Here is a 24,095-nt window from a genome sequence, read left to right as displayed (position 1 = left end):
TTCAAGGTGTCCTCCATTTTTCGAATTTTGTGTTGGAAATTTGGGTATCTCTCGGTGCGGATCAGATGTCAACCAAAAATGTTTGGTTATTTTGAGATGCTTTATTTGATGCTGGAAGGCCACTTAACGCACTTGGTAAATAACTGAGTTTAGTTTTTTGATTCTACTGATTAATTTAATCGATGAAAGTACTGCGAAAATCAGAATGATCCGTTATCTTTGTTGTCGAGATGAAAAGCATTTTTGATGAATATGGCGTTGGTAAGAAAAAACAAACGTTTGCTTTTTATTCGTATTCTCTGTATTGAACAGGATCAATCGATTAGGGAATAGGAAATTGAAAGTTCAACGAATGTCGTAATTTTCTTAGCAACTGTCATTTTCACTATGGAAATCATCGTTTGTTTACGACTGTAAAAAATTCGAGACAAAAAATATTTTCGCGTTACAGCTGACTGGATAGGCTGGATGTAAACTGGAGCGATGGGAGGGATGGGAGCGAAACATTTGGTTGAACATTCTGCCGACAGTGGCGCTAGTTTCGAGCGGCTCCGCACCGAACGTTAAGACGTATAAAAGCGAATCAGTTTCAGTTGTGTGAAAAGCGACGTTTGGAACGTATCGTGACGTAATCGTGAATCCTCTCTCGGTCCACGTTTTCGTTAATCTTTTTTTCTCGTACTACCAAATCGTTGTTTTTGTTTCGACAACAGGAAAAAATAAACGTCTTTTACAATGTAGTTGAAAAATTGAAAATAATTGAAACGTGATTGATTGTGAGGATTAAAAACAAGAAGTGAGAGTTTCGTGACTGAAAATCAGGGAAGGCGCTCGAAAACGGTAACAAAACTCCGTCATGAACCTAACGTATCATCGATATTATTGATCGAGACTGGCTATTTCGTACTTTCGTGAAAAAATTAACAAACAGGTGTTGTAAAAACCAAAAGCAATCGGTTTTAATGTTGAACGAGAGTGCGTGTACGTTTTCTCGAGAGACAATCGGAGTGCGTTATTTCGTTGAAGATTCTTCATTACAAAACGACAGTGTTAGTGTGTGAGCGAGCACGAGTGAGAGGAAAGTGACGTTCGGACGACTCATCGTCGTTTGTTTCTTTTTATTCTCTCCGTTCTCGTCGCTTTCGGAGATTGACCCAACGTCTATCGGGTAAATAAGCTTTAAAAGGATGGATCAGTCGAGAGAGATAGCTTAAGGTATAACTTGATGGATAGGCTCGACCAAAAATTATATCTTGATCGGAATTTCCGTACTTCGTGATGCAATAAAAATCTGAAAAAATTCAACAACATTTGGAAAGCTATGAACAACAATTATCAATAATAATATTGCCCAAAAGTTAATAAAAAATTGTTTAAACAATTAATTATTCAATAATTTTGCGGTGACCTATTGTTTTTTTTTTACGAATCAAATGTGTATATTTTTCCGAATGCTCATGAATTTTTTCAGAATTTTCGTAGATTTTTGAAATTTTAAAAAAAAATTTTGAAAAAAATTTTTAAAAATTTGAATTTTGGATATGTTTTAGAAGACATATTTACCATCAGTTTTGAAAAGTCTCAACGTTACTGGATCAAAAATGTACAAATAGAGCCACTTAAAAAATTTAAAAAAGGGAATTTCAAAAATCCATGAAAATTCTGAAAAAAATCATGAGCATTCAGAAAAATGCGCACATTCGATTCGTAAAAAAAAAACAATAGGTCACCGCAAAATTATTGAATAATTAATTGTTTAAACAATTTGTTATTAACTTTTGGGCAATATTATTATTGATAATTGTTGTTCATAGCTTTCCAAATGTTGTTGAATTTTTTCAGATTTTTATTGCATCACGAAGTACGGAAATTCCGATCAAGATATAATTTTTGGTCGAGCCTATCCATCAGTTATACCTTAAGGTTAGTCGACTGATCCATACGGCCAGTCGACTAACCTCACTTAAGAGTATGGATCAGTCCATACTCTTAACCTTTAAAGGACGGATCTGGTCGAAATATCTATCACTAGTTTGGTCGGGCACTTCGCTTGAAAAATTCATCGATGTTATGCACAAATTTTGTCTAAAAAGAAAGGTCGATTTCAACATAAAAATTCCCGTCCTTAAGGAGTTTCAGTACAGAAGTCAAAATATTAAGAAATTGATGAAATTTGGTGATAATGTTCTTCAACATCAAGTGGGAAAACTCAAATTTTTTCAAAATTTTCTTCTACTTAGTTATCGAGTAATTACGCATTAAAGCAGATTTCTCATGCCCGGAATGTATACCTATATATATGGAAACGCTATGCTTATACACGTAAACTTTAGTGATCAATTACTCGATAACTGTGTAGAAGAAAAATCTTAAAAAATTTGTGTCGTCAAATTTGGCACTAAAGAATATGTTCACCAAATTTTATAAAATTTTGAACTTTTTGAATTTTTCAATTTTTTTAGCATGGATTAGCATGGCAACATTGTATCGCCTGTACCGAAACTCCTTAAAAGGTTAAGAGTACGGATCAGTCGACTAACCTCACTTGGAATTTTCGAAATCGAAATTCTTTGACACACTTTGATCGATTAAAAAAAGGCTCTGTCAGCCTGCACAGAACGATGGTAAAAATCGACTGACAGAGCCTTTTTTCAATCGGTTAAACTGTGTCAAAGAATTTCGATTTCGAAATTTGCAGCTATCTCTCTCGCACTCTCACGGTGCGATATACCGACTGATCCATCCTCTTAAGGGGGGGGGGGTAAGGTATTTAATTTTTTTTTTCATTTTTTTTTATTTTTGAAATTGAATGCATAATATCTAGTGTTTAAAACTTTAAAGCGTTTTTCCCACAACTGACGTTTTCAAAGTCGGTGCCCCTCGTAACTCGCCGCTGGATCATCTGAAATCAAAGAATTAAAATTCATTCGTTAGATAATAGTTTTCCCCAGGTAACGCTGGAGAGTTTTTTTTTTGTTAATAATTTTCATTTTGCAATAAGAAATTAGCCGATTTTTTCTCAAAAAATTGTGATTTTCCCTTCAAAGTGGTCGGAAAAATTGAAAAATTCGAAATTCGAAATACCCTCCCAGCGTTACCTGGGGAAAACTATTATCTAACGAATGAATTTTAATTTTTTGATTTCGGATGATCCAGCGGCGAGTCACGAGGGGCACCTACTTTTTTCGGAGATATGTCCGAAAAATTGCTGCCATTGCCGTATTTTTTAATATTTTTTTCGGAAAATTTGAGAAGATATTCTCCAAATATTAAACTTCAATGTACCATTGGTTAAGTAAAGATATTTTTACTGTGTCGTCAGTAAAAAATTCACAAAAACATGGCTATTTTCGTATGATTTGACCTTACCCCCCCCCCCCCCCCCCCCCCCCCTAAAGAGCTGATATCGTAACAATATCGCGGGAGTTTTAAAAAGTGAATAATATGTATTGAAAATTGACAGAAATGACAAGGACGTAAATTCTCTGTCGCTGCTACTACAAATAATTAACCCTTCGAGTGCACACACTTATTGCGTCATCCATATGCTTATGGGGTCAAAACGACCCAGTGTGCACTTTGGGTTAATATCGCGATGCACGTCCGACAACACGAGATTCGTTTTTGTTCCTTTTCCATTGTTTTTTCGATTACACTCGCCCCTTCAGCTTGTTTTTTTTTCATAATTATTGGATTGCTATAAAATTCATTTTTGTGGAAACAAAATACGAGTGTCACACGACCGGTGCGATTTGGATCGTGAACTTTAGTTGGTACATCGAGGTCATTAGCGGTTACCCCTTCTCCATTGAAATGTCCCTCTCTTTGCTCTACCCCTCTTCGCTTACACATTTGTGAATTCCATTGTTCGCAATTTCTGACTATTTTGTTATCACGATGTAAACGCTTATCTGATACTTATGCAATTTTTGTGGAGAACAATTTTTTTAAATCTTAATTCTAATGTTCATAATCGGGGCGTCGTGGCGTTTCGATTAACCACTACTCAATGAGTATTTTTTTTCAGTCAATGAATTGTCCCATTCAATTAAATTTGTTCTCTTTAATATTTATCTCAAAATGATTGTATATTTCATTTCTTTACATATGTAGAAAAAAATTATCATTTCAGATATTGTTGTTGAGGATAAGGAAGACGTAAAAGTAGAATTGTTTGACACCCTGACCAGAGACAAGACGTCATAATTCATATTGCAAACTTCGAAAGACTCAGATATATCAAAACAGCTGAAAATATGAGCTCTTATTTTCGAACTAAGGTCGGTAATGACATCTGACTCGACAAATAAATGAATTGCGATTACCGTACATTCGAAAAAGAAAGTTCGAAAAAGAACAATGAACGAATGGCAACTTAGAAGATTAGCAAATATTTCTTCAACGAATTGCTGAAATTACGAATAATTGCATGTGTTATTAATGCCCGTAACTGTGCACTTCTTCCTCATTATTCCACACGAATGAATAAAGAAGCCAATTACGTGAAATTAAATGCGACTCGTAACTCGACGAATGCTCGTTCCTTCACGAACGCCGCAAGAGCCTAACCTCTCCTCCAACTCACTTCTTTTGCTGCAACTTTTCAACGACAAAAAATTACGTTCCATCTGTCAAATGATAATGACTCCAGTAAATGTTAATTCTCCTTTATTCACAAACTTTTACAAGTCTTTTCTCCATTCGTTTTTTTTTTAAGGTTACATGTAACAAATCGATCGCGACTCCCTGACGAGGTTAGATTGGACTTTTGACCAAATCAGCTGATTCCTCGTATTCTAATTGTTTGCTTTTAATGTCAATTTGATTCATCGCAGTTTCACTTTAATTTACACCAGGAATTCATTAGATATTTTTTAGGCAGGCTCTTCGTAATGACAATTAATATCATTGAAGCATCATTGATAATAATAATAATGTAAGAACGTGTTGTGAAATAAGAATAAAAATAAATGTTCGACAATTGTGACATTTAGTGATGACCGTAAAAAAAATAACAAATCGTCCATTTCTGCATGGCGATAAGTAAAAAAATCATATTCAGCGGGAGGTAATATATTAAGGAGCACAGCAGTTTGACTGATATTGGTAAAAAAAAAATTACACAAATAAACGTAATAAGATTGACCCACCCTGGAAAATGGACGGCTGAAATTTTTCCAAATTTTTTCGCAGCTATTTTCAAATTCGTATTCTTCTGGACGAAAAATAAATAAATTCATTAATTGAGAAATGTTACCGAAATATTGAGGAAAAAATAAAAGATTGAATGATGAAAAATTAGTTCAATTAAACATGACTGTGCAAAAGGTAAAGGCTTAATCTTTCCACCGCGTTTCTTTTGTACTTTGAACGTTAACAGCTTATCGCAATGGCAACGCTAGTTCTGCGAAGAAAAAAAACAGCGAGGTCCTTGTCGTTGGGTAAAAATATCGTGTCAGATGATTCTTCGAAACTATAGCGAATCGTATTTTGTCGTAATTCCAGTAAGTTTATCTGACAAAAAGAGTGTGTCAGATGGCGTGAAATTTATTCGGTATTTTACTTTTTCTTCCTGCTTTTCGATATGTCGTGATAAATTAAAAAATTTCATTTTGAACGTAATTTTTTCGTCTTCAAAAAACAATTCGGGCTTTGAGTATTTTGAAAAAATGTTCAATTTTCAGTGGACTTTTTTTCAGGCTGTCGCGGTAGAAAAAATCATTTGAAAAGCACTTAATTGTTGCATGTAACAGTAACGAAAAAATGAACGAACGTTTTTTTTCAAATTTTAACATTTTTTAACAATTTGTGTAATGTAAAAGGGAGGAAATTTATTAAGGCCTTATATACACTTGCAGCGGCCGAAAAAACGTGATTTTTTTGTTTTTTTTTCGACAAGAAAATAAACGTTTATTTGAAAAAACTGTACATTCATTAATAGTACGTATCTTCGTGTACTCGTACAATTCTTTTCATCAAAAAATTGCTCAAAGTGACAAGACATGACAACTAAAAAACCACTAATCCGATCCACACCGAATTTATACCACTTATTTATTATAATAATAGCTTGGGCCTGGACGAAGGATTTATAAAAGTTTTAATTAAAAAAAAATGGCGACAGTTTTAACAAAAAATTCATTTTTCGAGGTGCTAAATTTTCAGTTTTTTTGTTACAATTTTTTTTTTCCAACAAAAAAATCTGGTGCTCCGATCTTTATGAAATTTAGTGAGAATATTCTTCAGACATTGTACTCGAAGAGTATCTAATGAAAAAATGTTCGATTTTCTCGCCCATCACAAGTGTATAAAACTGTCCTTAAAACTGTTTATATTATGTGAAGAAATGTTCACACTGGAAATACGTTTTACAATCGATTGTTAAATTACAATGATTTGTCTAATTTATTGGATCGATTGATTCGTTTTGTTTTTATTATTTTTAGTTTCCGGCAACACCACTTTGATGGATGACGAGGAGTATCAACAACAGAACAGGAACGAAGCATCAAGCGGCAGTAATATTCTTAAATATGGAAACGGAGTTTCCCTCATCCTCAGCGACGAGAATGATCTGGAGGATCTACTCAACGCCGAGAAACAGAGTAACCTCGGGGACTTGACGTTTTGCATGGCTAATTATATCAAAGATGCTATGAAGATGATGTTCATGATGCGGAGTCATCACATGCTCACCGACGTCATTCTCGAAGTCGGTTCTGAACTTTTTCACGCTCATAAAGTTATTCTCGCTGCTGCCAGTCCCTATTTCAAGGTGATTTTTTACCGCATTTATTCACGTTTTGTACTTTTATCATAATTCCATAAATAACCGTTCAAGAACCCTGATGTGAGAAAAAATACGTTTGATGAAAAGAAAGATTTTTTTTTAATTCCAGAGACCCTTGAAACTCCTCGTTGAGAAGGAAATCGATGAAATTGCACATTTTTAAACTTCAGTAATAGTTGGTTTTTATTTTGCACAGGCAATGTTCACGGGAGGACTCAAAGAGTGCGAAATGACCAGAGTGAAACTGCAAGGCGTTTGTCCAACGGCAATGGCGAGGCTGATGTACTTCATGTACACCGGACAAATTCGAGTGACCGAGGTCACCGTCTGCTCGCTTCTACCCGCAGCCACTATGTTCCAGGTTCGTCGAATGGAATAAAGTTCGAAAATCACTTGAATCGTCCTACTTTCGGAGATTATTTAGCAACAAACCAGAGCATGAACTTGAAAGATCAAAGGAAATGGAGAATGCAAATGTTTATTGGATTTCTCAAGTTTTTCTCAACTCAATCAAATTGCAAACGAAATTGAATCATTAATGAACTAAAATATTCAATGAATATACGAGAAAATAAGAAATTCTTCAATTTCATAAAATAACTCAACGTACGATATTAATTAAAAAACAAAATTTCTATCGTGTTATTAAAATTGCTGCAATTTTTTTTTCTCCATCAAAAATCAAATCCTCAGCCACTGCTCGTTTTCTTCGTTTTTCGAACTATCAGTAAATTAGTCAATCATTAGTCATCTTTTGGTTTTGGTCTTTTGGCGAAATTCAAACGACAAGCATGGCTCGAATTCATCGTAGTCGGTTCAGTGGCTTTTCTCTGGAAAATAGCTAACTTTTATAAATGAACAGATTTATATATGATGAGATCCATCCGAAAAATCGTCTCGGGGAATAGGATTTTAGACTGTAGTTGATGTTTAATGAATAGAATATGAGCTGGAGATGAAATAATCTGATTTGAGCCCATTAATTTTCAGGTTAGCAACGTAATCGACGCGTGTTGTACTTTTCTGGAGCGCCAATTGGATCCAACGAACGCAATCGGTATAGCGAATTTCGCGGAGCAGCATGGCTGTCACAGCCTTTGTCACAAGGCGAATCAGTTCATAGTGCAGCATTTTAATCAGATTTGTCAGGAGGAAGAATTTCTGCAGCTGTCGGCGATCCAGTTGATATCGCTGGTGAGGAAGGACGAGCTCAACGTGCAGGAAGAGCGCGAGGTTTACAACGCTGTGTTGAAGTGGGTGAAATACAACGAAGAAGCCCGAGGTCCAAAAATGGAGCACATTCTGCACGCTGTACGCTGCCAATACTTGACGCCCAATTTTTTGCGCGAGCAAATGAAAAATTGTGACGTTTTGAAAAAAGTTCCTGCCTGTCGCGAATATCTCGCACAAATATTCAAGGACTTGACTCTCCACAAAAAACCCATCGTCAAAGAAAGAACGCCCAACACGCCGCGAGTCATTTATATCGCTGGAGGCTTTTACAAAAATTCTCTTGACATTCTCGAAGGCTACAACGCCGATGACAAAACGTGGACTCAACATGCCAAATTAATTGTACCACGATCCGGCCTCGGTGGTGCATTCCTCAAGGGAATGTTTTACGCCGTCGGAGGACGCAATAACTCTCCTGACACGAGGTAAATTTCAACAACGTTCGAATCCAGGTCGACGAATAACATTTTTGTTTCATTTCTATCAAAGATTTTCAAGCTTATGGCAAACCAGTTTAGTTCCAATTCCGATGATATTTTTATACCCTGATTGAATACAGTTTTTCAAATTAAGAAATTTCATTGCAAAACATTCCCCCCTTCAACACTGTTCGACCAAAAGTAAAGCGTCAAGAGAAATTTATTTAATGTACGAAAATAACAATTCATCTCAGATAAACCAGATCAATCTAATCTTTCGTCAAGTTTGCGTGTTTGTTTTTCCAGATACGATAGCGATTGGGTCGACAGATACAACCCAGTTACGGATCAGTGGAGGCCCTGCAGTCCAATGTCACTAGCTCGAAACCGTGTCGGCGTAGCTGTTATGGATGGTTTATTATACGCTGTTGGTGGCAGTGCTGGTGTTGAATATCACAATAGCGTCGAATGTTTTGATCCCGATATGGACCAATGGACCAATGTCAAACCAATGCATGTCAAAAGATTAGGCGTCGGAGTCGCCGTTGTAAATAGGTAACGACTTTTTGTCAATTTCGGAAAAATCGCCTCAGTGTGTGTGTCGATAAATTAAAATCTTTTACTCTCTTCCTACTATCAAATTGATTATCCATTTCGTAGATTATTGTACGCGATCGGCGGGTTCGATGGGACACACCGACTGAACTCGGTCGAGTGTTACCATCCGGAGAACGACGAATGGACAATGGTCACATCGATGAAATGCAGCCGGTCCGGAGCTGGGGTCGCCAGTCTCGGACAATTTATTTATGTTGTTGGTGGATACGATGGCAATGAACAATTGAATACGGTAGAACGTTATGACACCGAAAACGACCAGTGGGAATACATTAGCAGCGTTTCCATCGCACGAAGCGCTTTGAGCGTCACTGTTCTCGATGGCAAATTATACGCCATGGGTAAGAAAACCTTCTTCGACAATTTAATTACGATTGAATATTTATCAATGTCCAATTTTCCCGGATTTTATATTTTTCCTTGTCAGCTTTCCGGGTTTGAATACTTTCAATCGTCCGTCCCCGTTAATTTTGAACTTTTCAATTTCTCGAGAGATTTATCGATCGGATGACGTTCATTTTTTTTTCTCTTTAATTGCAATAAATCATTTGCAACAGCGTGATAACTTCATTTTATAATCAACTTTATGTTCATTCATTATTGTTGTTTTTTTTACATTTTGAGAAGTGAAAAACTCTCCGATAACGCAATGGTCATTCAATCTTCATTCTTCGTAAATGTTTTGTTGAATTTTTAGTCGAAATGAATTTCCATGATTTGGTACATTTGGTAAATTTATTCTAGCTCAAATAGTGGACAACTTTTTCCGTAATTTTCTAGTTACCAGGAAATCGGTAAAGAATCGAATAACTGAATTTCTTTCTAATTTTCTGTTCAGGTGGTTACGATGGAACGACATTTTTAAGTATTGTTGAAATATACGATCCGGGGAAAGATCTGTGGGAGCTAGGACTACCGATGACTTCCGGCAGATCGGGTCACGCGAGTGCGGTTTCGTATTATCAATGTCCGTTGCATTGCGATCACTTGGAACACAATATCGCGCAAGAGCCCGCGCCTTCGTGATGTCAAGCCGATTGTCATTTCGTGAAAATGAAGAGAATACTATTTCATCAGTGATTGTTCTGTCGAGATTGGAAATAGTTCGGAAACGGTAGAAATTCATACGCGAGTAACCGGAAAAACGGTGAAAAACGTAGCTCCCGAATTGCGAATCTCGTCGTTATAATGTTGTACAGAATGATTAACAAAAAACAATTATCGTCAAAAACTGAAAGTTGATGGGAGAAAGAGTAAGACATTTTTAAGCGACGATAAGCCATCATGACTCGAGCCCCCACGACGCATTCCTCAAAATTCGAGCGCTTCTCATGAACCAACATACTCAAAGTCAAATTATCGTGTGAAATACTGTGTGAAAAAATAATAAAATGTAAAAATTCGAGTTGGTTCGTTACCTTAGATTTAATCATAAGTCTCGTTTTCTTGAGTGTTCTTTTTTTTTTAAAATAAGATTATGAAAAATGATGATTGGACTGCATTAGCCAGTAAAGATGTATTATAAATAAAGTGACAAATATGTAAGATCGTTTGTCGATACTGACATGAATGAAAATATATCGAATGAGTTGCTCCAGACTTGGATCAATGAATTTGCCAGCCTCAATTCAATTTCTTTCCTTATAAATCCTCAAATTATTTAATAAAATTGGACAAAAAAGACGACGAAGAGATAAAAAAAGACGAAAGGATAAAAACTCAATTCGCCTGTCGCATATTTTAAGAAAATGCAATGAAATACTGGCTGCCAATACCTTTTATTTTACAATAACAAAAATTTACGTTTTAAATGAGTGCAGAACATTTTTCTGGAGTGTGAATGACCTCTCGATTGTTCAATTATATGCATTTCACAAAAGTTTTCAGATAGAACATTCCATGGACTTTAATTCCTATATCCTCTTTTAGAGTATTCGAAAAATTATTATTCCTGATAGTTTTAAGAATTAACTGTGTTTAAGGGGGAAGAAAAAACAAAAACCTATCAGAACGAATAAAATTTTGTAAAAATGTCATTTAGCTGTTACGCTTGACGAGCTGTTGAAGTGTTAATATTTTTCTTGACTTTACATGTTGAGCAATAAAAAAGTTTGCCCAATGTGCGAAGGCACAGGTAAAAAATGAAGAAATATTAAATTTAGAAAAATGAATAGGAATTTTCGGAAATTAGCATTGTATCTTTAGATCATGCGTCAGACGTGATGTCTAATTCATCACGTCTGACGTGTAACGTGTATTTTTTGTTCGAAGCATCGATTTAATATTTTGATTTTCATTCAGGTTATTTGAACGAGAAAAATTTGAACGAAGAAAATGCAATACTGAAGAAGGCCAAAGATATTTTGGGGCCCTCAAGTGAAATGAATGATAGAAAAACACTTCTTGATTTGAAAGCAGTTGGAAGCGATTCAAAAGTGGAAACAATTCCAAAAAACCATCGCGATAGTTCTGATCGTATCGACATTACAGCCGATTATGTGGTGACTTTGGATCACGATCTTCATGAGTCCGAAAAGTGCACTAATCTTCAAGAAACTCTCAGACTCGTTGTGCTAAAGTTGAAAGAAAACAATTGGGAAACTAGTGTTTCTGCTCTTCTCAATGTCGTTCACATGTCGCGTATTCAACCAGAAATGATTGACTCGAGTATGCCTTTGATTACCAGAAGCCTACACAGGTATTTATTTAATGATTATTTTCGAGTCATCGCTACGATACATTTTTGTTCCACTCTAAAGAATATTCTTTTTACCTTCTTTGTAATTCCTCCCCTTGGTTTTTTTGTGCGAGGATTGTAGTTGAGAAAGAGTTTGATTAATTTCTACTAAAAATATCAAACCTTTTAAAAAAATATTTAAAATTCCCAATTTTCTATTGATTTTCTTGAAATAAAATTGTAAAAATTGACGACAATGAGATTGTGCTTTTTGAATTTATTTTCTGTGATATTTTCTTCCCTGTAGTTTAATGAGGAACGTGCGACCACAAGTGGTCAGAACAGCGTGCCAAATTGCTGAAGAATTATTCAAAACAATGCAATGTACCCAAAAACCAGAATTCGATCAACTCGTTGGCACTCTACTCCAAAAAACATCACACATGAACAAAGCTGTGAGACAAGACGCTAGCCGGGCTTTGGACGCTATGGTCGTTTATATACCGGCGACTCATTGTATCTCTGTCATGTTCAGCTGTGGGGCATGGTATTAAAAAATATCCTATTCTCTCCAAGTATTTGACAAAAACGAATTTGAGATCTTTGGATATATATAAGATACAAGATAAAATATAGACAAAAATATTCAACATTGAACCCTGATCCAGTTATACCATTTATGTATTTATGTCATTTGAAAAATGTTGTTTGATTTTTGAAAAAATAAACAATCGACAGAATTTAATAAATTTTTCAAAAATCAGATTTTTTTCATAAAAAGAAACATTCGCCAAGTCGGTTTAAAGCAAAAATATTTAAAAAGTCGAGTATAACACCGAATGCTGCTTTTTCATTTTCAGTCACAAGAATCCAATTGTTCGGTCAACAGTAAGCAGGCTGTTGTACGATGTTGTACGTGGGGTAGGAGTTGAATCATTTTTAACCATGTCAAATCTGAGGGATTCACGAAAAAAAACTTTCTCTATGTGTCTAGAGTTTTTGAACGACGCAAGCACAGAAACCAGGTAAACTTATCATTACACATTTAAAAACATTGTTTTCGAAAACAATTGTTATGACACGATGAAAAAACAATCAATATTATTAAACCTATTTTTATTTTCTCTAGATGCAACGCTCGAAGATTGTTGCAATTATTGATGCGCCACAGTGCCTTTGATGTCATTTTCAATCAGGACATAGATAGGTCGTTAATAAAGAAAAATGAGAAAAAGCTCGTGTCGTTGAAATACGATCAGAGTGGTGTCAATTAATACATGAATAACCTATAAAACGTATATTATTCTGGAAATTCTTAGAAAAGGTAAACGAATGTAAAATGAAAATTAAAAAACTGAAAAAGCTTCCTTACATTATTTGTACTGTTATCTCTGTTTAGGGGATGAGATGGTTGACAACGCGATAAAAAAACGTCAATTTTTAACTTTTTTCTACTCTCGCAAGGCCATGAAGCTAAATCGGGTTTGAACTTTGAATGAAATTCCCGCATAAAACGGTACTGCCCAGTACGGTAACGAATGGCGATAGATCCCCGAGCAAAGTTTCAAAATATAATAATAATACAACAACCCACCATGGTGTTCGATTGGGTGCGTTGGCCATCTGGAATATGATAGTAAAGTAATTTTGTTTTTTTATCACGACTATTGTGATCACGACCTGAGCAGACATAACCAATCGAATTTATTTAAATTGTAAATCCCTTTGTAAATAGAAATTAATCTGCTTCCATGCGTCGACAATAGCATTGCTTTTATAAAAATTTATATCTGTACAATGTGTTTTCAACAATAAAGTATAAGTTGGAAGACGAAATAAGGTAAGATTCAATCTTAGAGGTTAGATTACAATCACTTTTTCAACAGCAACATCTGCCATAATTTCACTATAATAATTTGCATTCGAGATGTGTTTCAGAATTTTCAATATTTTTCGCAATAAAAATGGATATAAATAACAATATCGATATTCCTTTCACCCCGGAAAAATCTATTCCATTGATTAAAATATATATTTGGTCATTGATTATTCTAGATCTCAAAATTTATAGTTAGAAACATTTTTAAATGTGACAATGACCTTCCGCAATATTCTTTTTAATTTTGGCCTCGATTTATAAGATAATAAGTTATTGTTTCTATGATCAATTATTTTTTTCACTTCAGAATTATGGAACATTGAAATTTGTGAAAGAACATTATTGACCAACTCCGGGCTTTAATTATAGGACTTGTTAAGTTCACAAGCCATCTCCCAAACAAATTTTAAACCTCTAGCAGTGATTTTAGTTCTCATAATGAAAAAACAAAATTTGTGTTTAAGCTGACAAAAATGGTACGATACACTGAGTTTCAAGCAGTTGTACTAGCAGGGGGGAAAGGTTCCCGAATGACAGAGTTGACGGCGGGTAAACCAAAATGCCTTCTTCCTATTGGAAATATTCCAATGATTTGGTATCCTCTCAAACTCCTGGAGAGAGCTGGTTTTACCGAGGCAATAGTTGTAGTGACAGAAAATATAAAAAATGATGTTGCAACTTGTGTTGATAAACTGGGCTTTGGAATGAAATTGGAACTGGTAGGAATCCCTGGTGGAGAAGATCTCGGAACAGCAGATTCAATAAGATCAATTTACGACAAACTGTACCACGACTGCATCGTTGTATCGTGTGATTTGATTGCGGATATTGATATTTCTGAACTTGTTGATTCCTTCAGAAAACACAATGCTAGCATTAGTGCTCTAATGCTTCCAGTTCCTAAAGTACCACATGATTTTGTCACTCCTGGACCAAAAAGCAAACAAAAACCAGAAACTGATCTCATCGGCATCGACAACACAACCAGTCGCCTTGTGTTCTTGGCTTCTGCTTCAGACTTTGAAGAAACTATCAATATCTCAAGAAAATTACTCAGAAAACACAACAGCTTTACTATACACTCAAAATTGATGGATGCTCATTTGTATATCATCAATAAATGGGTTCTCGATTTTTTAGTCCATAACAAGTAAGCTGAAAATTTTACTTTTCTGTTTGTTCTCGAGCTTTCATTTTTCATAAGTCTTTTGAATCCCCAAATTTTTTAGTACAATTCATTTGAGTCGCTTTCCGAATTTTGTTGGTTATTTACTAACTACACCTCCTTGAAACGATTCGTAACTATGATCTCATATTTTTATTACAATCCTTTTTAATTGATCGCAATTTAATAATTTATAAAAAAATTCTTCAATTTATAAATTAAGTTTCCATATATTGTTGGATTATGTACAAAAGTTTTCAGTTTTTTAAAATTCATTTATGTTTTTTTGACCCATCGATCGTCCATCCAAACGATGGATATTTTTACTTTAATGTCAATATAACGCTTTGAAAAATGTATCAAAATCTGTATTTCATCTTGTTTTTTTTTAGAAATTTGAGTACTCTCAAGGGTGAATTATTGCCATATGTCGTGAGTAAACAGTTGTCGAGGCCAGCAAAGCAAATGATTGATGATAAGAATACGTCGATAGTAAAATTGGACACATTGGATGACATTTTTCGTTTTGCTGTTGAAAAACCAATTGATGAACTCATTAGAAAGATGTCAGCTTTCAACGATCATAACACCGATTTGGAGGATGCTTATCACGATGATCCTATCAGATGTTATGCTCACATGGTCACAGGAAAATTTGGCTTGAGAGCCAATACTGTTCAGATGTACGCCCTCGCTAATAAAATGGTAACTCCATGTCAAGAAATCATTATGTTTTGCCCGAATTTCCCATTGGATGAAAAATATCAAACATTCTCTGACCAATATTGCAAAAATGAATTGAAATAAGGAAATCCGATTCTCATATGTATGAATTAATTTTTTTTCTATTTCCAATAAGTTATCGGAAATTTGGAGCAGCCCTGAATCCAAGGATGAAGAGTCTTTGTCTGGACCGGTATCTTCAACTGCAATTGTCAAAAGTACTCAAGTGGACAATTGTCGCATCGATGAAGGTGCCTTCGTAGATGAGAAAACTTCTCTGAAACACAGTCACATCGGACCTTCAGCAAACGTCGCTATGAAAACGCGAATTTCCGATAGTATCCTCATGGGAAACGTTACTGTTGGTCAGAGGTAGAGTTGCTTTTCTTCTCAACACGGTCCCGAACAGAATTAAAATTTCCTTGTCTTTCGTTGGAATAATTATCTTCTTATTTTCAACCACTTTCCGACGATTTCAAACAATTTGATTTATTAACGTTTTCATCGCCTTCGTGATTATGTTTTGAAATAAATCTCCGCTTTTTTCTTAGATGCGTTATAAACAATTGCATTTTATGCAACGGATGCGTCATCGACGAAGGGACGGAATTGAAGGATTGTTTAGTTGGGGCCTCGCACATCGTTGTTTCAGACAGTCGTCATTCTCAGGAAGTTCTCACCGACGCCGACCGACTTATGGAAATATAATTTTTTTTATCAATAAAGTGCTTATATTAATATGAAGTTGTAGATTTTTCGAAACCCAATCGAACCGTTCTGAAATACTCATTATTTTTTTCGTATCTACTTGATTTGATTTTAACTGATTTTTCAGAAATTCGATTTTTCATCTTTATTAATTGTTTTTATCCAGAATTTGTGCTCATGATATTGACATTATTGTGTGAAGTCCTGGGATAAAAAAATTTTTTATATTTTATGGTCTAATGATTTTTGAAGTTGAAAAAACTTGATTTTCGTTTGAGACGAGATGGGAATTACTTTATTTGAATTTCCCGCCAGAAGTGATCGGCTTTCGATTGGTTCCCCACTCTTTCGCTAAACCGGAAACCACATGTACACGAGTACGCTCAGTAGTATTTCCGTTCACAGAGGAGTAAATTTTTTGTAGCGACCTCTGTCGTCTGAGTCGTCTCTTTTCAAGTGATCCTTCGCGCAAAATGGTGAGTGAAAATGAGCATCAAAAAAATCCGAATTTCGTCCTCCAATCCTTGAATTAAAAATGCTTTTGCGATCATCACAAAATTCTTCGAGTTTTTCGCGATATCGGAAAAATAATAGTTGTCGTATTTGCAATTTTTAATTGAGTGGTACGAGTGATTGAAATTCGCTGTAATTTTCGAGGTTAATCATAGCGTGCAGTGTTTACGAGTTTAATATCACGTTGCTGCGGTACATTATCGAAGCCTGTCAGCTTTGGAAAACGAGTGTTAAACAATTTGATGAAATAAACGTTGAGATTTCTGTCATTTGGAATCCAAGTAAATTTTGCTCGAAAGAGTGACCTTGAAAAATCGAGATACTTCAAAAATACAACTTTGTTGAAGCTCGAAATTCCTTCACAATTAGTTAATTAGTTCCATGTTTTGTCCTAATATCCAAAAATGTTGCATTTACAGAATTACAAATTTATTATGAGAAATAAGGAACTATTATTTTTTGGAATTCTGACTATTTCGAGTTCGAACACAGGCAGCAAATGTTTCCCTAGATTCTCTTAATTACGTTCCTTAAATTCATTTAAAATCCGTTTTATTGGATGAGGAAAGGAAAGATTTTTTTTTACGATTTTTTATACAACTCGTATGTTTGTTTAGTTTAAGACACAAATGTTTAGTCAAGACACAGAAAGTGTAATTTGAGTCAAAACCATATAAAGAATTGAAACAGAAATTTTTACTTTTCACTATCAATAGCTCGTTTCGGTTGTTGCTACTATCAAAAGCAATTTTCATATTTAAGTCTCTATAATGTTGTAAATTCAATTAGTGTCAAAGTTATAAAAATTATTTCGATATTTGATATTATTGAATAGACAGTTTGATGTATTCAAAAGTTTGAAAAGTCTTTAGTTTCATTCAAAAACTTGTTCTTCGTTCAAATTGTTTAGGCAAGAATGTCAAAAAACATTGTTTCAGCATAGAAAATTATTCTTTTTACAAATTATTTTTTGTTCCACAGACGAAGGGTACATCGAGCTTTGGTAAGCGGCGCAATAAGACCCACACGCTGTGCAGGCGATGCGGTCGTAGTTCGTATCACATTCAAAAGTCGCAATGTGCGCAGTGCGGATATCCTGCCAAAAAGATGAGATCTTGTAAGTAATTTTGAGTCTATTCATTAAGCTACTATAGATGCATGGATGGAACGAATGAGTGAGTGTAAAAAAATGAAATGTTCAAAATTCATGAGCATTACTGATTGTTTGTGGAATAGTTTGAGCATATAATAACAAATATTTTATTTCCCTTTGAGAGATAAGGGAATTTTCTTTGTTTTACCAAAGTCTCAATTCAAGAGAAATATGAAAAGTCTTATTTGTAATATTGATTTTTGTTTTGTTTAATATAATCAAATTGAATAATTAAATTCATAGTATTTGAGTTTTGCTCAATAAAGAAAATTGAAATGTTGTGAATGACTCATTTTTCCCTTCGCACCAAAGCGTGTGAGAATGATTGTATGAGAGTATTAAAAAAAAAAGTCAATTATTATCTTTCGTTTCCATGAACACAAACGAACTTGTCAAATTGTAAACATTTCAAACTTACAAAAAAACTTTCAAGTGAATAAGCTAGTTGTAATACTTAACAACAGTGGAATTCAAATTTTAAATAATCAGTGATAATTGCATGAATCTTCAAAAAATCACTCTTCTAAGATAATCTAAGATAATAATCAAAAATGTTATTGAATATTTCTTGGCAATTCAAAGTTTATTTAATCGTGGATTGGTAGAATACATGATATTCATGATAAAAATTTTCATTATGTTTGAATTACAGACAACTGGTCGATCAAGGCTAAGAGGAGGAAGACCACCGGAACCGGCCGCATGCGTCACCTCAAGATTGTTCGCCGCAAGTTCAAGTGAGTCGAAAAAATATAGTAAAAATTCGAATAGCTGACGACTGAATAGAGTTGAAGAGAATGGATCAGTCCTCATTTAAGAGAACAACTGATCCATAATGCAACAACTGAAATGAGTTTAAAGCACAATTGCATGGAATGATGATTCGGCTACATCTCTAGCAATGTCGATACATCGATAAGACTAAAATTTTTGTATTTATTATCTTTTTTCCAAACAGGAACGGATTCAGGGAAGGTCTACCGAAGCCAAAAGCAGTCGCAGCGAAATAGGCGTGTTTTTGAAACACAAAAGACTTGAAGAACTGTGAAAAAGCCGTTTTGTTTCTATGGACTGTATAATCGCTTATAACTTCGAATAAAGATCTTGAAGGTTTATAACTCTGTTTGACTTTCGTGAGTATTTGTAGCGCTTTTGTTTATTTGTATTTATGTTTAATTATCGTTGATTTTTCTTCTCGTCTCGTACGTCTGTGTTCTCCGCGGCTTATCGACGTCGTACTGTGTGTGCATTTCCGCGACTATGGCGCCAGCTAATAGACGAGCAAAAAGAGAAAAGTAGATGATGGCTGGGATAAGAGGATTTTATGAAAGAATCGAACGTTGCCTTCACCTTTTTCTCAGTAGAATGTGCTCGAACATGTTTCTCCGTTCAGACTAACTTGAGAAAGAACGAGTATTAATGAACAAATGATTTATTATACTCGGGCATCTCACGAGTCGAAACTCAATACAGAAAGATACAAAGTATTTCAAAAACTATATTTACGTATCATTGGTAGTAGAGCGATGGCTGAAGAATTTTTTTTTTTTTTTTTTTTTTTTTTCATTGTAATTTCTAACTTTAAAGCGTGAAAATTTGACTTTAGATAGTAGATAAAAATGATTCCAAGTTTATCCTTGTTAGCAATCACTCATTTTGACGGTGTCTTCCCATTTCTCATGAGAAATTAAAAATTGTATATTTTTCAAAAATACTAGAAAAACGGAGTTTCACGAGGGAGTTTTTATTTACAAAAGTTATCACATTTCTGTTCGTATTTCCTGTTTCTGCATCTATTTTTGTGTTCACTTGATGACTAACATCGGAACAGAGTTCGAGTCTGACAAAGTGAAGAACCAAACTAACAAAAGTTCTTATTGTTGTTTACACGAAACCCCGGTAGTATAAAAAGCTTGAGAGGCCTGGGGGGGAGGGAAACTAGACGATTAGAGGGATAAGGGAATTACGAAAAAAAAAGTGGAATGATAGCTCGTTTTTTAATAATATTCTCGACCACGAGTTGCTCTGTTTGCACACTTGTAAGAGAAAGAGGAAGAGAGAGAGAGAGAGAGAAAATTAGATAAAAATAGGTGAAAGAACTTGCGTCGCGGAATATTCGGACTCGCGAGTGCGCAAACTCGGGTAAAAAGCAAACTTTTGACATTATATAGAAGAGATGCGATCGGAAGCGTGGTGACTATTTATCAGCGGTATTCGACTTACGAAATGTCAGTCAGTCACGTTGAGCTTTCGAGTGAAGATGGGAAGAACGAGAAGTTGCTCGATCGCCTTTCACTGAACAGCCACCAATTATATTTTCATAAAGAGAACCGAAGAGTAATTCGAGGCACGAGTGAGAACTTGAGGTCCGAATTGAAATTTGGTTTTTTTTCAACGCAAGGACGGTGTTCCCGAAAAACCGTCCTTCTGCAAAGAGGCATTAGAAAGAATCAACGTACGTCGGGACTAAGTGGGTGGAACGTTATGCCACTCAAAGTTCAACCAACATTCCGTCTCCACAAGCACCAAAAAATCAAGTTTCGCGCCGATCAGGACACTATAAAGTAGTCCTTGAATCTTTTCAAATTCGATTGATCGACAACCGGAAATATAGCGAGGAAGAGAGAGAGAGAGAGAGAGATAATATAACGAAGAGAGCAAAATAGAGAAAGAAAGTTTCCAAGCCTTAAACCTTCTGGGAAGGTTTGCTTTTTTCTTCGCAATTTCCTATCCTCAAATTTATTCTGAAAGATTTGCTTCGAAATCCAAGGTACACCATGAGGTTACCGTTGAATAATTAAATCTCGATTTTTTGACAATTGAAAAATAATAAGAAAACCAATAATTGGGCTTGCTTCGCAAACGAAAACTCATTATTTTCCAACGACGCTCATCTGCCTGAAAAAAAGCTTGACAAATGGGTGTATTCGGAAAATTGTTTGGTAAGTTTGAAAAAACTGTATTTATCTACTATTTTTTTTTCATCCGGAGAAATAACTATTTTGGAGTATATTCAATCCATATTTCATATATAAAACATCACTCCATAATTCACATATTTTTTGTTTCATTTTAAAGGAGCATTCTTCCCATTCAAAAATCATTGGGCTTCCATTTTTATTGGCTGAAAGTTCAAAGAAGCTGATGCCAAGGAAAGACAAGTTTATCAACCTTTTCGAAAAGCTTTTTGTAACTGATTATTTGATTATTTTGAGAGCTGTGAACACGAAAGTTCCAGTGTAGAAGAAGATATTGGGAGATTTTTACGATAAAATGAAAACCGCGAATCGTTTTATTCAGAGAAAAGATAGTCTCGGCGAGAGCCTCAGGCGAGCAGACGACAGGGCTGTCAATGTACCTGTCCCGAGACTCTACCGAGTCTCTTGATATAATTAATATCAGCAGCGATAACAAAGTATCGGCCAATCTTGATTTTCGAAATTGACCACTATTTACGTACGAATAAAAAAAATTCGAAATTTTTATAAATTGCTGTCGTTTCGTTCACTCTCCCATTCGGCTATTGAGTATTTTTTCATTTCTCCTTATTTAATTGGGGATAAATTTCGAATATCTCACTCGTATAGAGTCGATTCAATAATATAATTGAATTCTTGTCAACAGAATTTCCATTTGGTACGAAATATCTAAATTCAAGGGTGCGGTTCAGTTGGTATCTCATCATCCTGGGCTTGAGTGATACGTGCAAATGTTGAAAATGAATTTTTTTCCACACGGTTCGTCCGACCGAGATAAAAGATCTAAGCTTACTTTTGTCGTTGTCTAGAGTGGGTTGAGACTATTTTGTAATCAGTCGAATCGTGTTAAAAAATTTTACCTTCAAATATTTGGAGGGAGGGCTACACTGCCTAATGAAAATGTAGAACGTTTTGTTTAATCGAAGGTCCCATGCCCTGGCACGTGACCTCCATGATCTCGTACTTTTTCCTTTGCGTATTTCAAAGTCCGATTAAAAATTCAAAAGAATTTGGGAACATGATGAAATTAGCATAGTGATGAAAAGGCCTTTGTTCTCACTGCATTAAAAAAAAATATTTTATTTTCTAATTTATTAATAATAATTTAATAAATATTATTATTGATTAATTAATTATTAATACACAATTATTAATTAATTAAAAATAATACATTTGGCGGTTTACGATTAAAATCGTGAAATTTTTTTGAAGGCAATTGAACTTGCATCGAAAATTAAAAAGCAGCAAAGATCTCTGGTGGGTCATTAAGGAAGTTGAGGCATTAGAATGAAAATGATGTCACCGCTTTTAAACCGATTGCATCTTAGAAAGTGAAGTGTAAAAAAAAATCAGTTAAATTTTCAGACAGTTTAGGAGCGTCGTTGCTGAGAAAAATCAATAACAACTTGGGCCAAATAACATGTAATCTTATGGAAGTCAAGACACATTCAGTGATATCTCCGTTAAAAATGATGCTAAAAATATGAAATTTTTTGGGCAATATGAGCAAGGCTTGCCGAATAATGTCAATTTTTTTCAGATTTATTAGGAGATTTGCTGAGATTATATTAATAATAATCTGTTTTCCGTGCAGTTTTTTGAGGCTAGGATCGTCACTGTTCGTGTTTTCGACTGAGCTTTCACCAGTTTTTCGTCTTTTTTTCCCCAACTTTTCTTTAAAGTGTATGCAACATTGCCAAACTGTAAACTGGCCTAACTTTTGAAAGGTACAGGTCATCACTTTTGGGTAAAAAAAATGACTGTACAGCCTCAACTTCCTTAAGTACGCTCATTTCAAATTTTGTGGCCCTCGGTGACAATCCTTTGCACCGTTATGAGTTCTGCTCCCAACACAGAGCTTCAGTCCTATCAGAATATCGAATGAAATAATTGAATTAAAAAAAAAAAAAAAAAAACAAAAAAACGATTTGGTTACAGGAAAATATCTGCTCGTGACGAACACTGTGAGTTGCGGAGTAATGATGGGTTTCGGTGACGTTTTGCAGCAACGTGGCGATCACTGGAAACGTCACGCGTTCCCGAAGTACTTCGAGTCGGATAAGGAAGAGGCGAGATCGCTCGATAACGACGGAAATCTCGTGACTGAAGCGATACAGATACGAAGTAATAATCAAGATGAGGCTAATTCCTCGATCGAAAAAACTTTTACGATTATCGAGAACGATTCCGATGAGAATAAAAATTATGGGCACGATTATGTACGAACGAAAAATATGTGCGCCGTTGGCCTCGTCCAAGGACCCTTTCATCACTATTTCTACGCGATTCTCGATCGCTTCCTTCCTGGTAGAAACACCAGTTCGGTCGTCAAGAAAACACTCGTCGATCAACTCGTTGCCAGTCCAACGTGCCTTGGTATTTTTTTCTTCGGTCTCGGCGCTCTCGAACAACGGAAAGTCGAGGATATAAGTGGCGAGGTCAAACTCAAGTTCTTCGATACTTACAAAGTATGTTGATAAAAACAGGAAAAGAAAAAACAACACAAATTTATATCTTTCGTAATCTTTTTGATTTCTGCTTCTTCCTGTTATTGTTACAATCTTCCGAAAAGATTCTATAAAATGCATATGCAACGTAATTTGACAACGATTCTTTGTTCACAGGTTGACTGTTTTTTTTGGCCACCAACGCAGTTTGTCAACTTCCTGTTTGTGCCCGTTCAGTACAGGGTCGTTTACATTAATTTGATGACTATGTTTTACGACATATTTCTTTCGTACATGAAATACGTGAGTGATAAGTCATTTTCTATTTTCAACGTTCACACTCTGAGTTTCCACTGACCTCAATTTTGTTTTTTCAGGATGCTGCGTAGAGTTCAACGAATCTACGTGGCCTCGAAGACATTCTCCAATGACAACTAGAACTTTGACATAATTAAGCAAAAACGTGTAATGACATAATATCGACTTTGTACTCCATTAATAAATTTTCTATACTCGATCGATTTCCTCTAATATCAGATGTCAATATATCGTAAATCGGTACTCCCAGAATTCTTTTTCTCGTTACATCATAAAGAAATATTTTCGAAATAGTAGCTTCAGGATGAGACTTTTGGCTTGATACAATGCCATGAAAAATTATTAAGATCTGCATGATTTAATTATCGATGCCCTAAATTCTACGTACAATCATTCTTTTTTTCGCCATTTATGAATCGAGAGATCGATCGTCTCAGCTTGAGTAGACAAAAAAGACTCGAGTGTTCAAACTAA

General features: G+C 35.1%; 5 protein-coding genes across 7 annotated transcripts; all 5 read left to right on the top strand.

The window, feature by feature from the left end:
• The first annotated feature begins 603 nt into the window (after positions 1-603).
• Positions 604-10,673, top strand: Keap1 (kelch like ECH associated protein 1). 3 transcript variants are annotated; one of them, XM_043429554.1, is made up of 7 exons: positions 604-840; positions 6,447-6,775; positions 6,987-7,151; positions 7,781-8,448; positions 8,728-8,997; positions 9,103-9,401; positions 9,899-10,673. In XM_043429554.1, exons 2-7 carry the CDS (start codon positions 6,467-6,469, stop codon positions 10,084-10,086), a joined length of 1,899 nt encoding a protein of 632 aa, XP_043285489.1. In that variant the 5' UTR covers positions 604-840; positions 6,447-6,466; the 3' UTR covers positions 10,087-10,673. The 3 variants fall into 3 exon arrangements, with proteins under 3 accessions (XP_043285489.1, XP_043285498.1, XP_043285482.1); XM_043429563.1 differs by having other exon boundaries at positions 604-1,168; positions 8,749-8,997; XM_043429547.1 differs by having other exon boundaries at positions 604-1,168.
• Positions 10,674-11,441: 768 nt separating this feature from the next.
• Positions 11,442-13,268, top strand: LOC122416544 (uncharacterized). Its single transcript, XM_043429611.1, has 5 exons — positions 11,442-11,758; positions 12,045-12,284; positions 12,598-12,762; positions 12,867-13,061; positions 13,137-13,268. The coding sequence occupies exons 1-4, from the start codon at positions 11,442-11,444 to the stop codon at positions 13,009-13,011; spliced, it is 867 nt and encodes a 288-aa protein (XP_043285546.1). The 3' UTR covers positions 13,012-13,061; positions 13,137-13,268.
• A 137-nt stretch (positions 13,269-13,405) lies between these two features.
• On the top strand, positions 13,406-16,244 carry eIF2Bgamma (eukaryotic translation initiation factor 2B subunit gamma). The gene is made up of 5 exons (XM_043429574.1): positions 13,406-13,577; positions 14,081-14,766; positions 15,174-15,486; positions 15,641-15,876; positions 16,056-16,244. Exons 2-5 carry the CDS (start codon positions 14,090-14,092, stop codon positions 16,210-16,212), a joined length of 1,383 nt encoding a protein of 460 aa, XP_043285509.1. The 5' UTR covers positions 13,406-13,577; positions 14,081-14,089; the 3' UTR covers positions 16,213-16,244.
• Positions 16,245-16,564: 320 nt separating this feature from the next.
• On the top strand, positions 16,565-18,993 carry RpL37a (ribosomal protein L37a). Its single transcript, XM_043425969.1, has 4 exons — positions 16,565-16,688; positions 17,707-17,842; positions 18,531-18,615; positions 18,837-18,993. The coding sequence occupies exons 1-4, from the start codon at positions 16,686-16,688 to the stop codon at positions 18,886-18,888; spliced, it is 276 nt and encodes a 91-aa protein (XP_043281904.1). The 5' UTR covers positions 16,565-16,685; the 3' UTR covers positions 18,889-18,993.
• A 1,098-nt stretch (positions 18,994-20,091) lies between these two features.
• Positions 20,092-23,820, top strand: LOC122414562 (mpv17-like protein 2). Its single transcript, XM_043425957.1, has 4 exons — positions 20,092-20,820; positions 22,795-23,324; positions 23,481-23,606; positions 23,681-23,820. Exons 1-4 carry the CDS (start codon positions 20,796-20,798, stop codon positions 23,690-23,692), a joined length of 693 nt encoding a protein of 230 aa, XP_043281892.1. The 5' UTR covers positions 20,092-20,795; the 3' UTR covers positions 23,693-23,820.
• Positions 23,821-24,095: the final 275 nt, after the last annotated feature.

This window comes from Venturia canescens, chromosome 1, assembly GCF_019457755.1.
Source record: "Venturia canescens isolate UGA chromosome 1, ASM1945775v1, whole genome shotgun sequence".
NCBI lineage: Eukaryota > Metazoa > Arthropoda > Insecta > Hymenoptera > Ichneumonidae > Venturia > Venturia canescens.
Note: the sequence above shows the minus strand (reverse complement) of the source record. Positions and strands in the feature narration are given on the sequence as shown.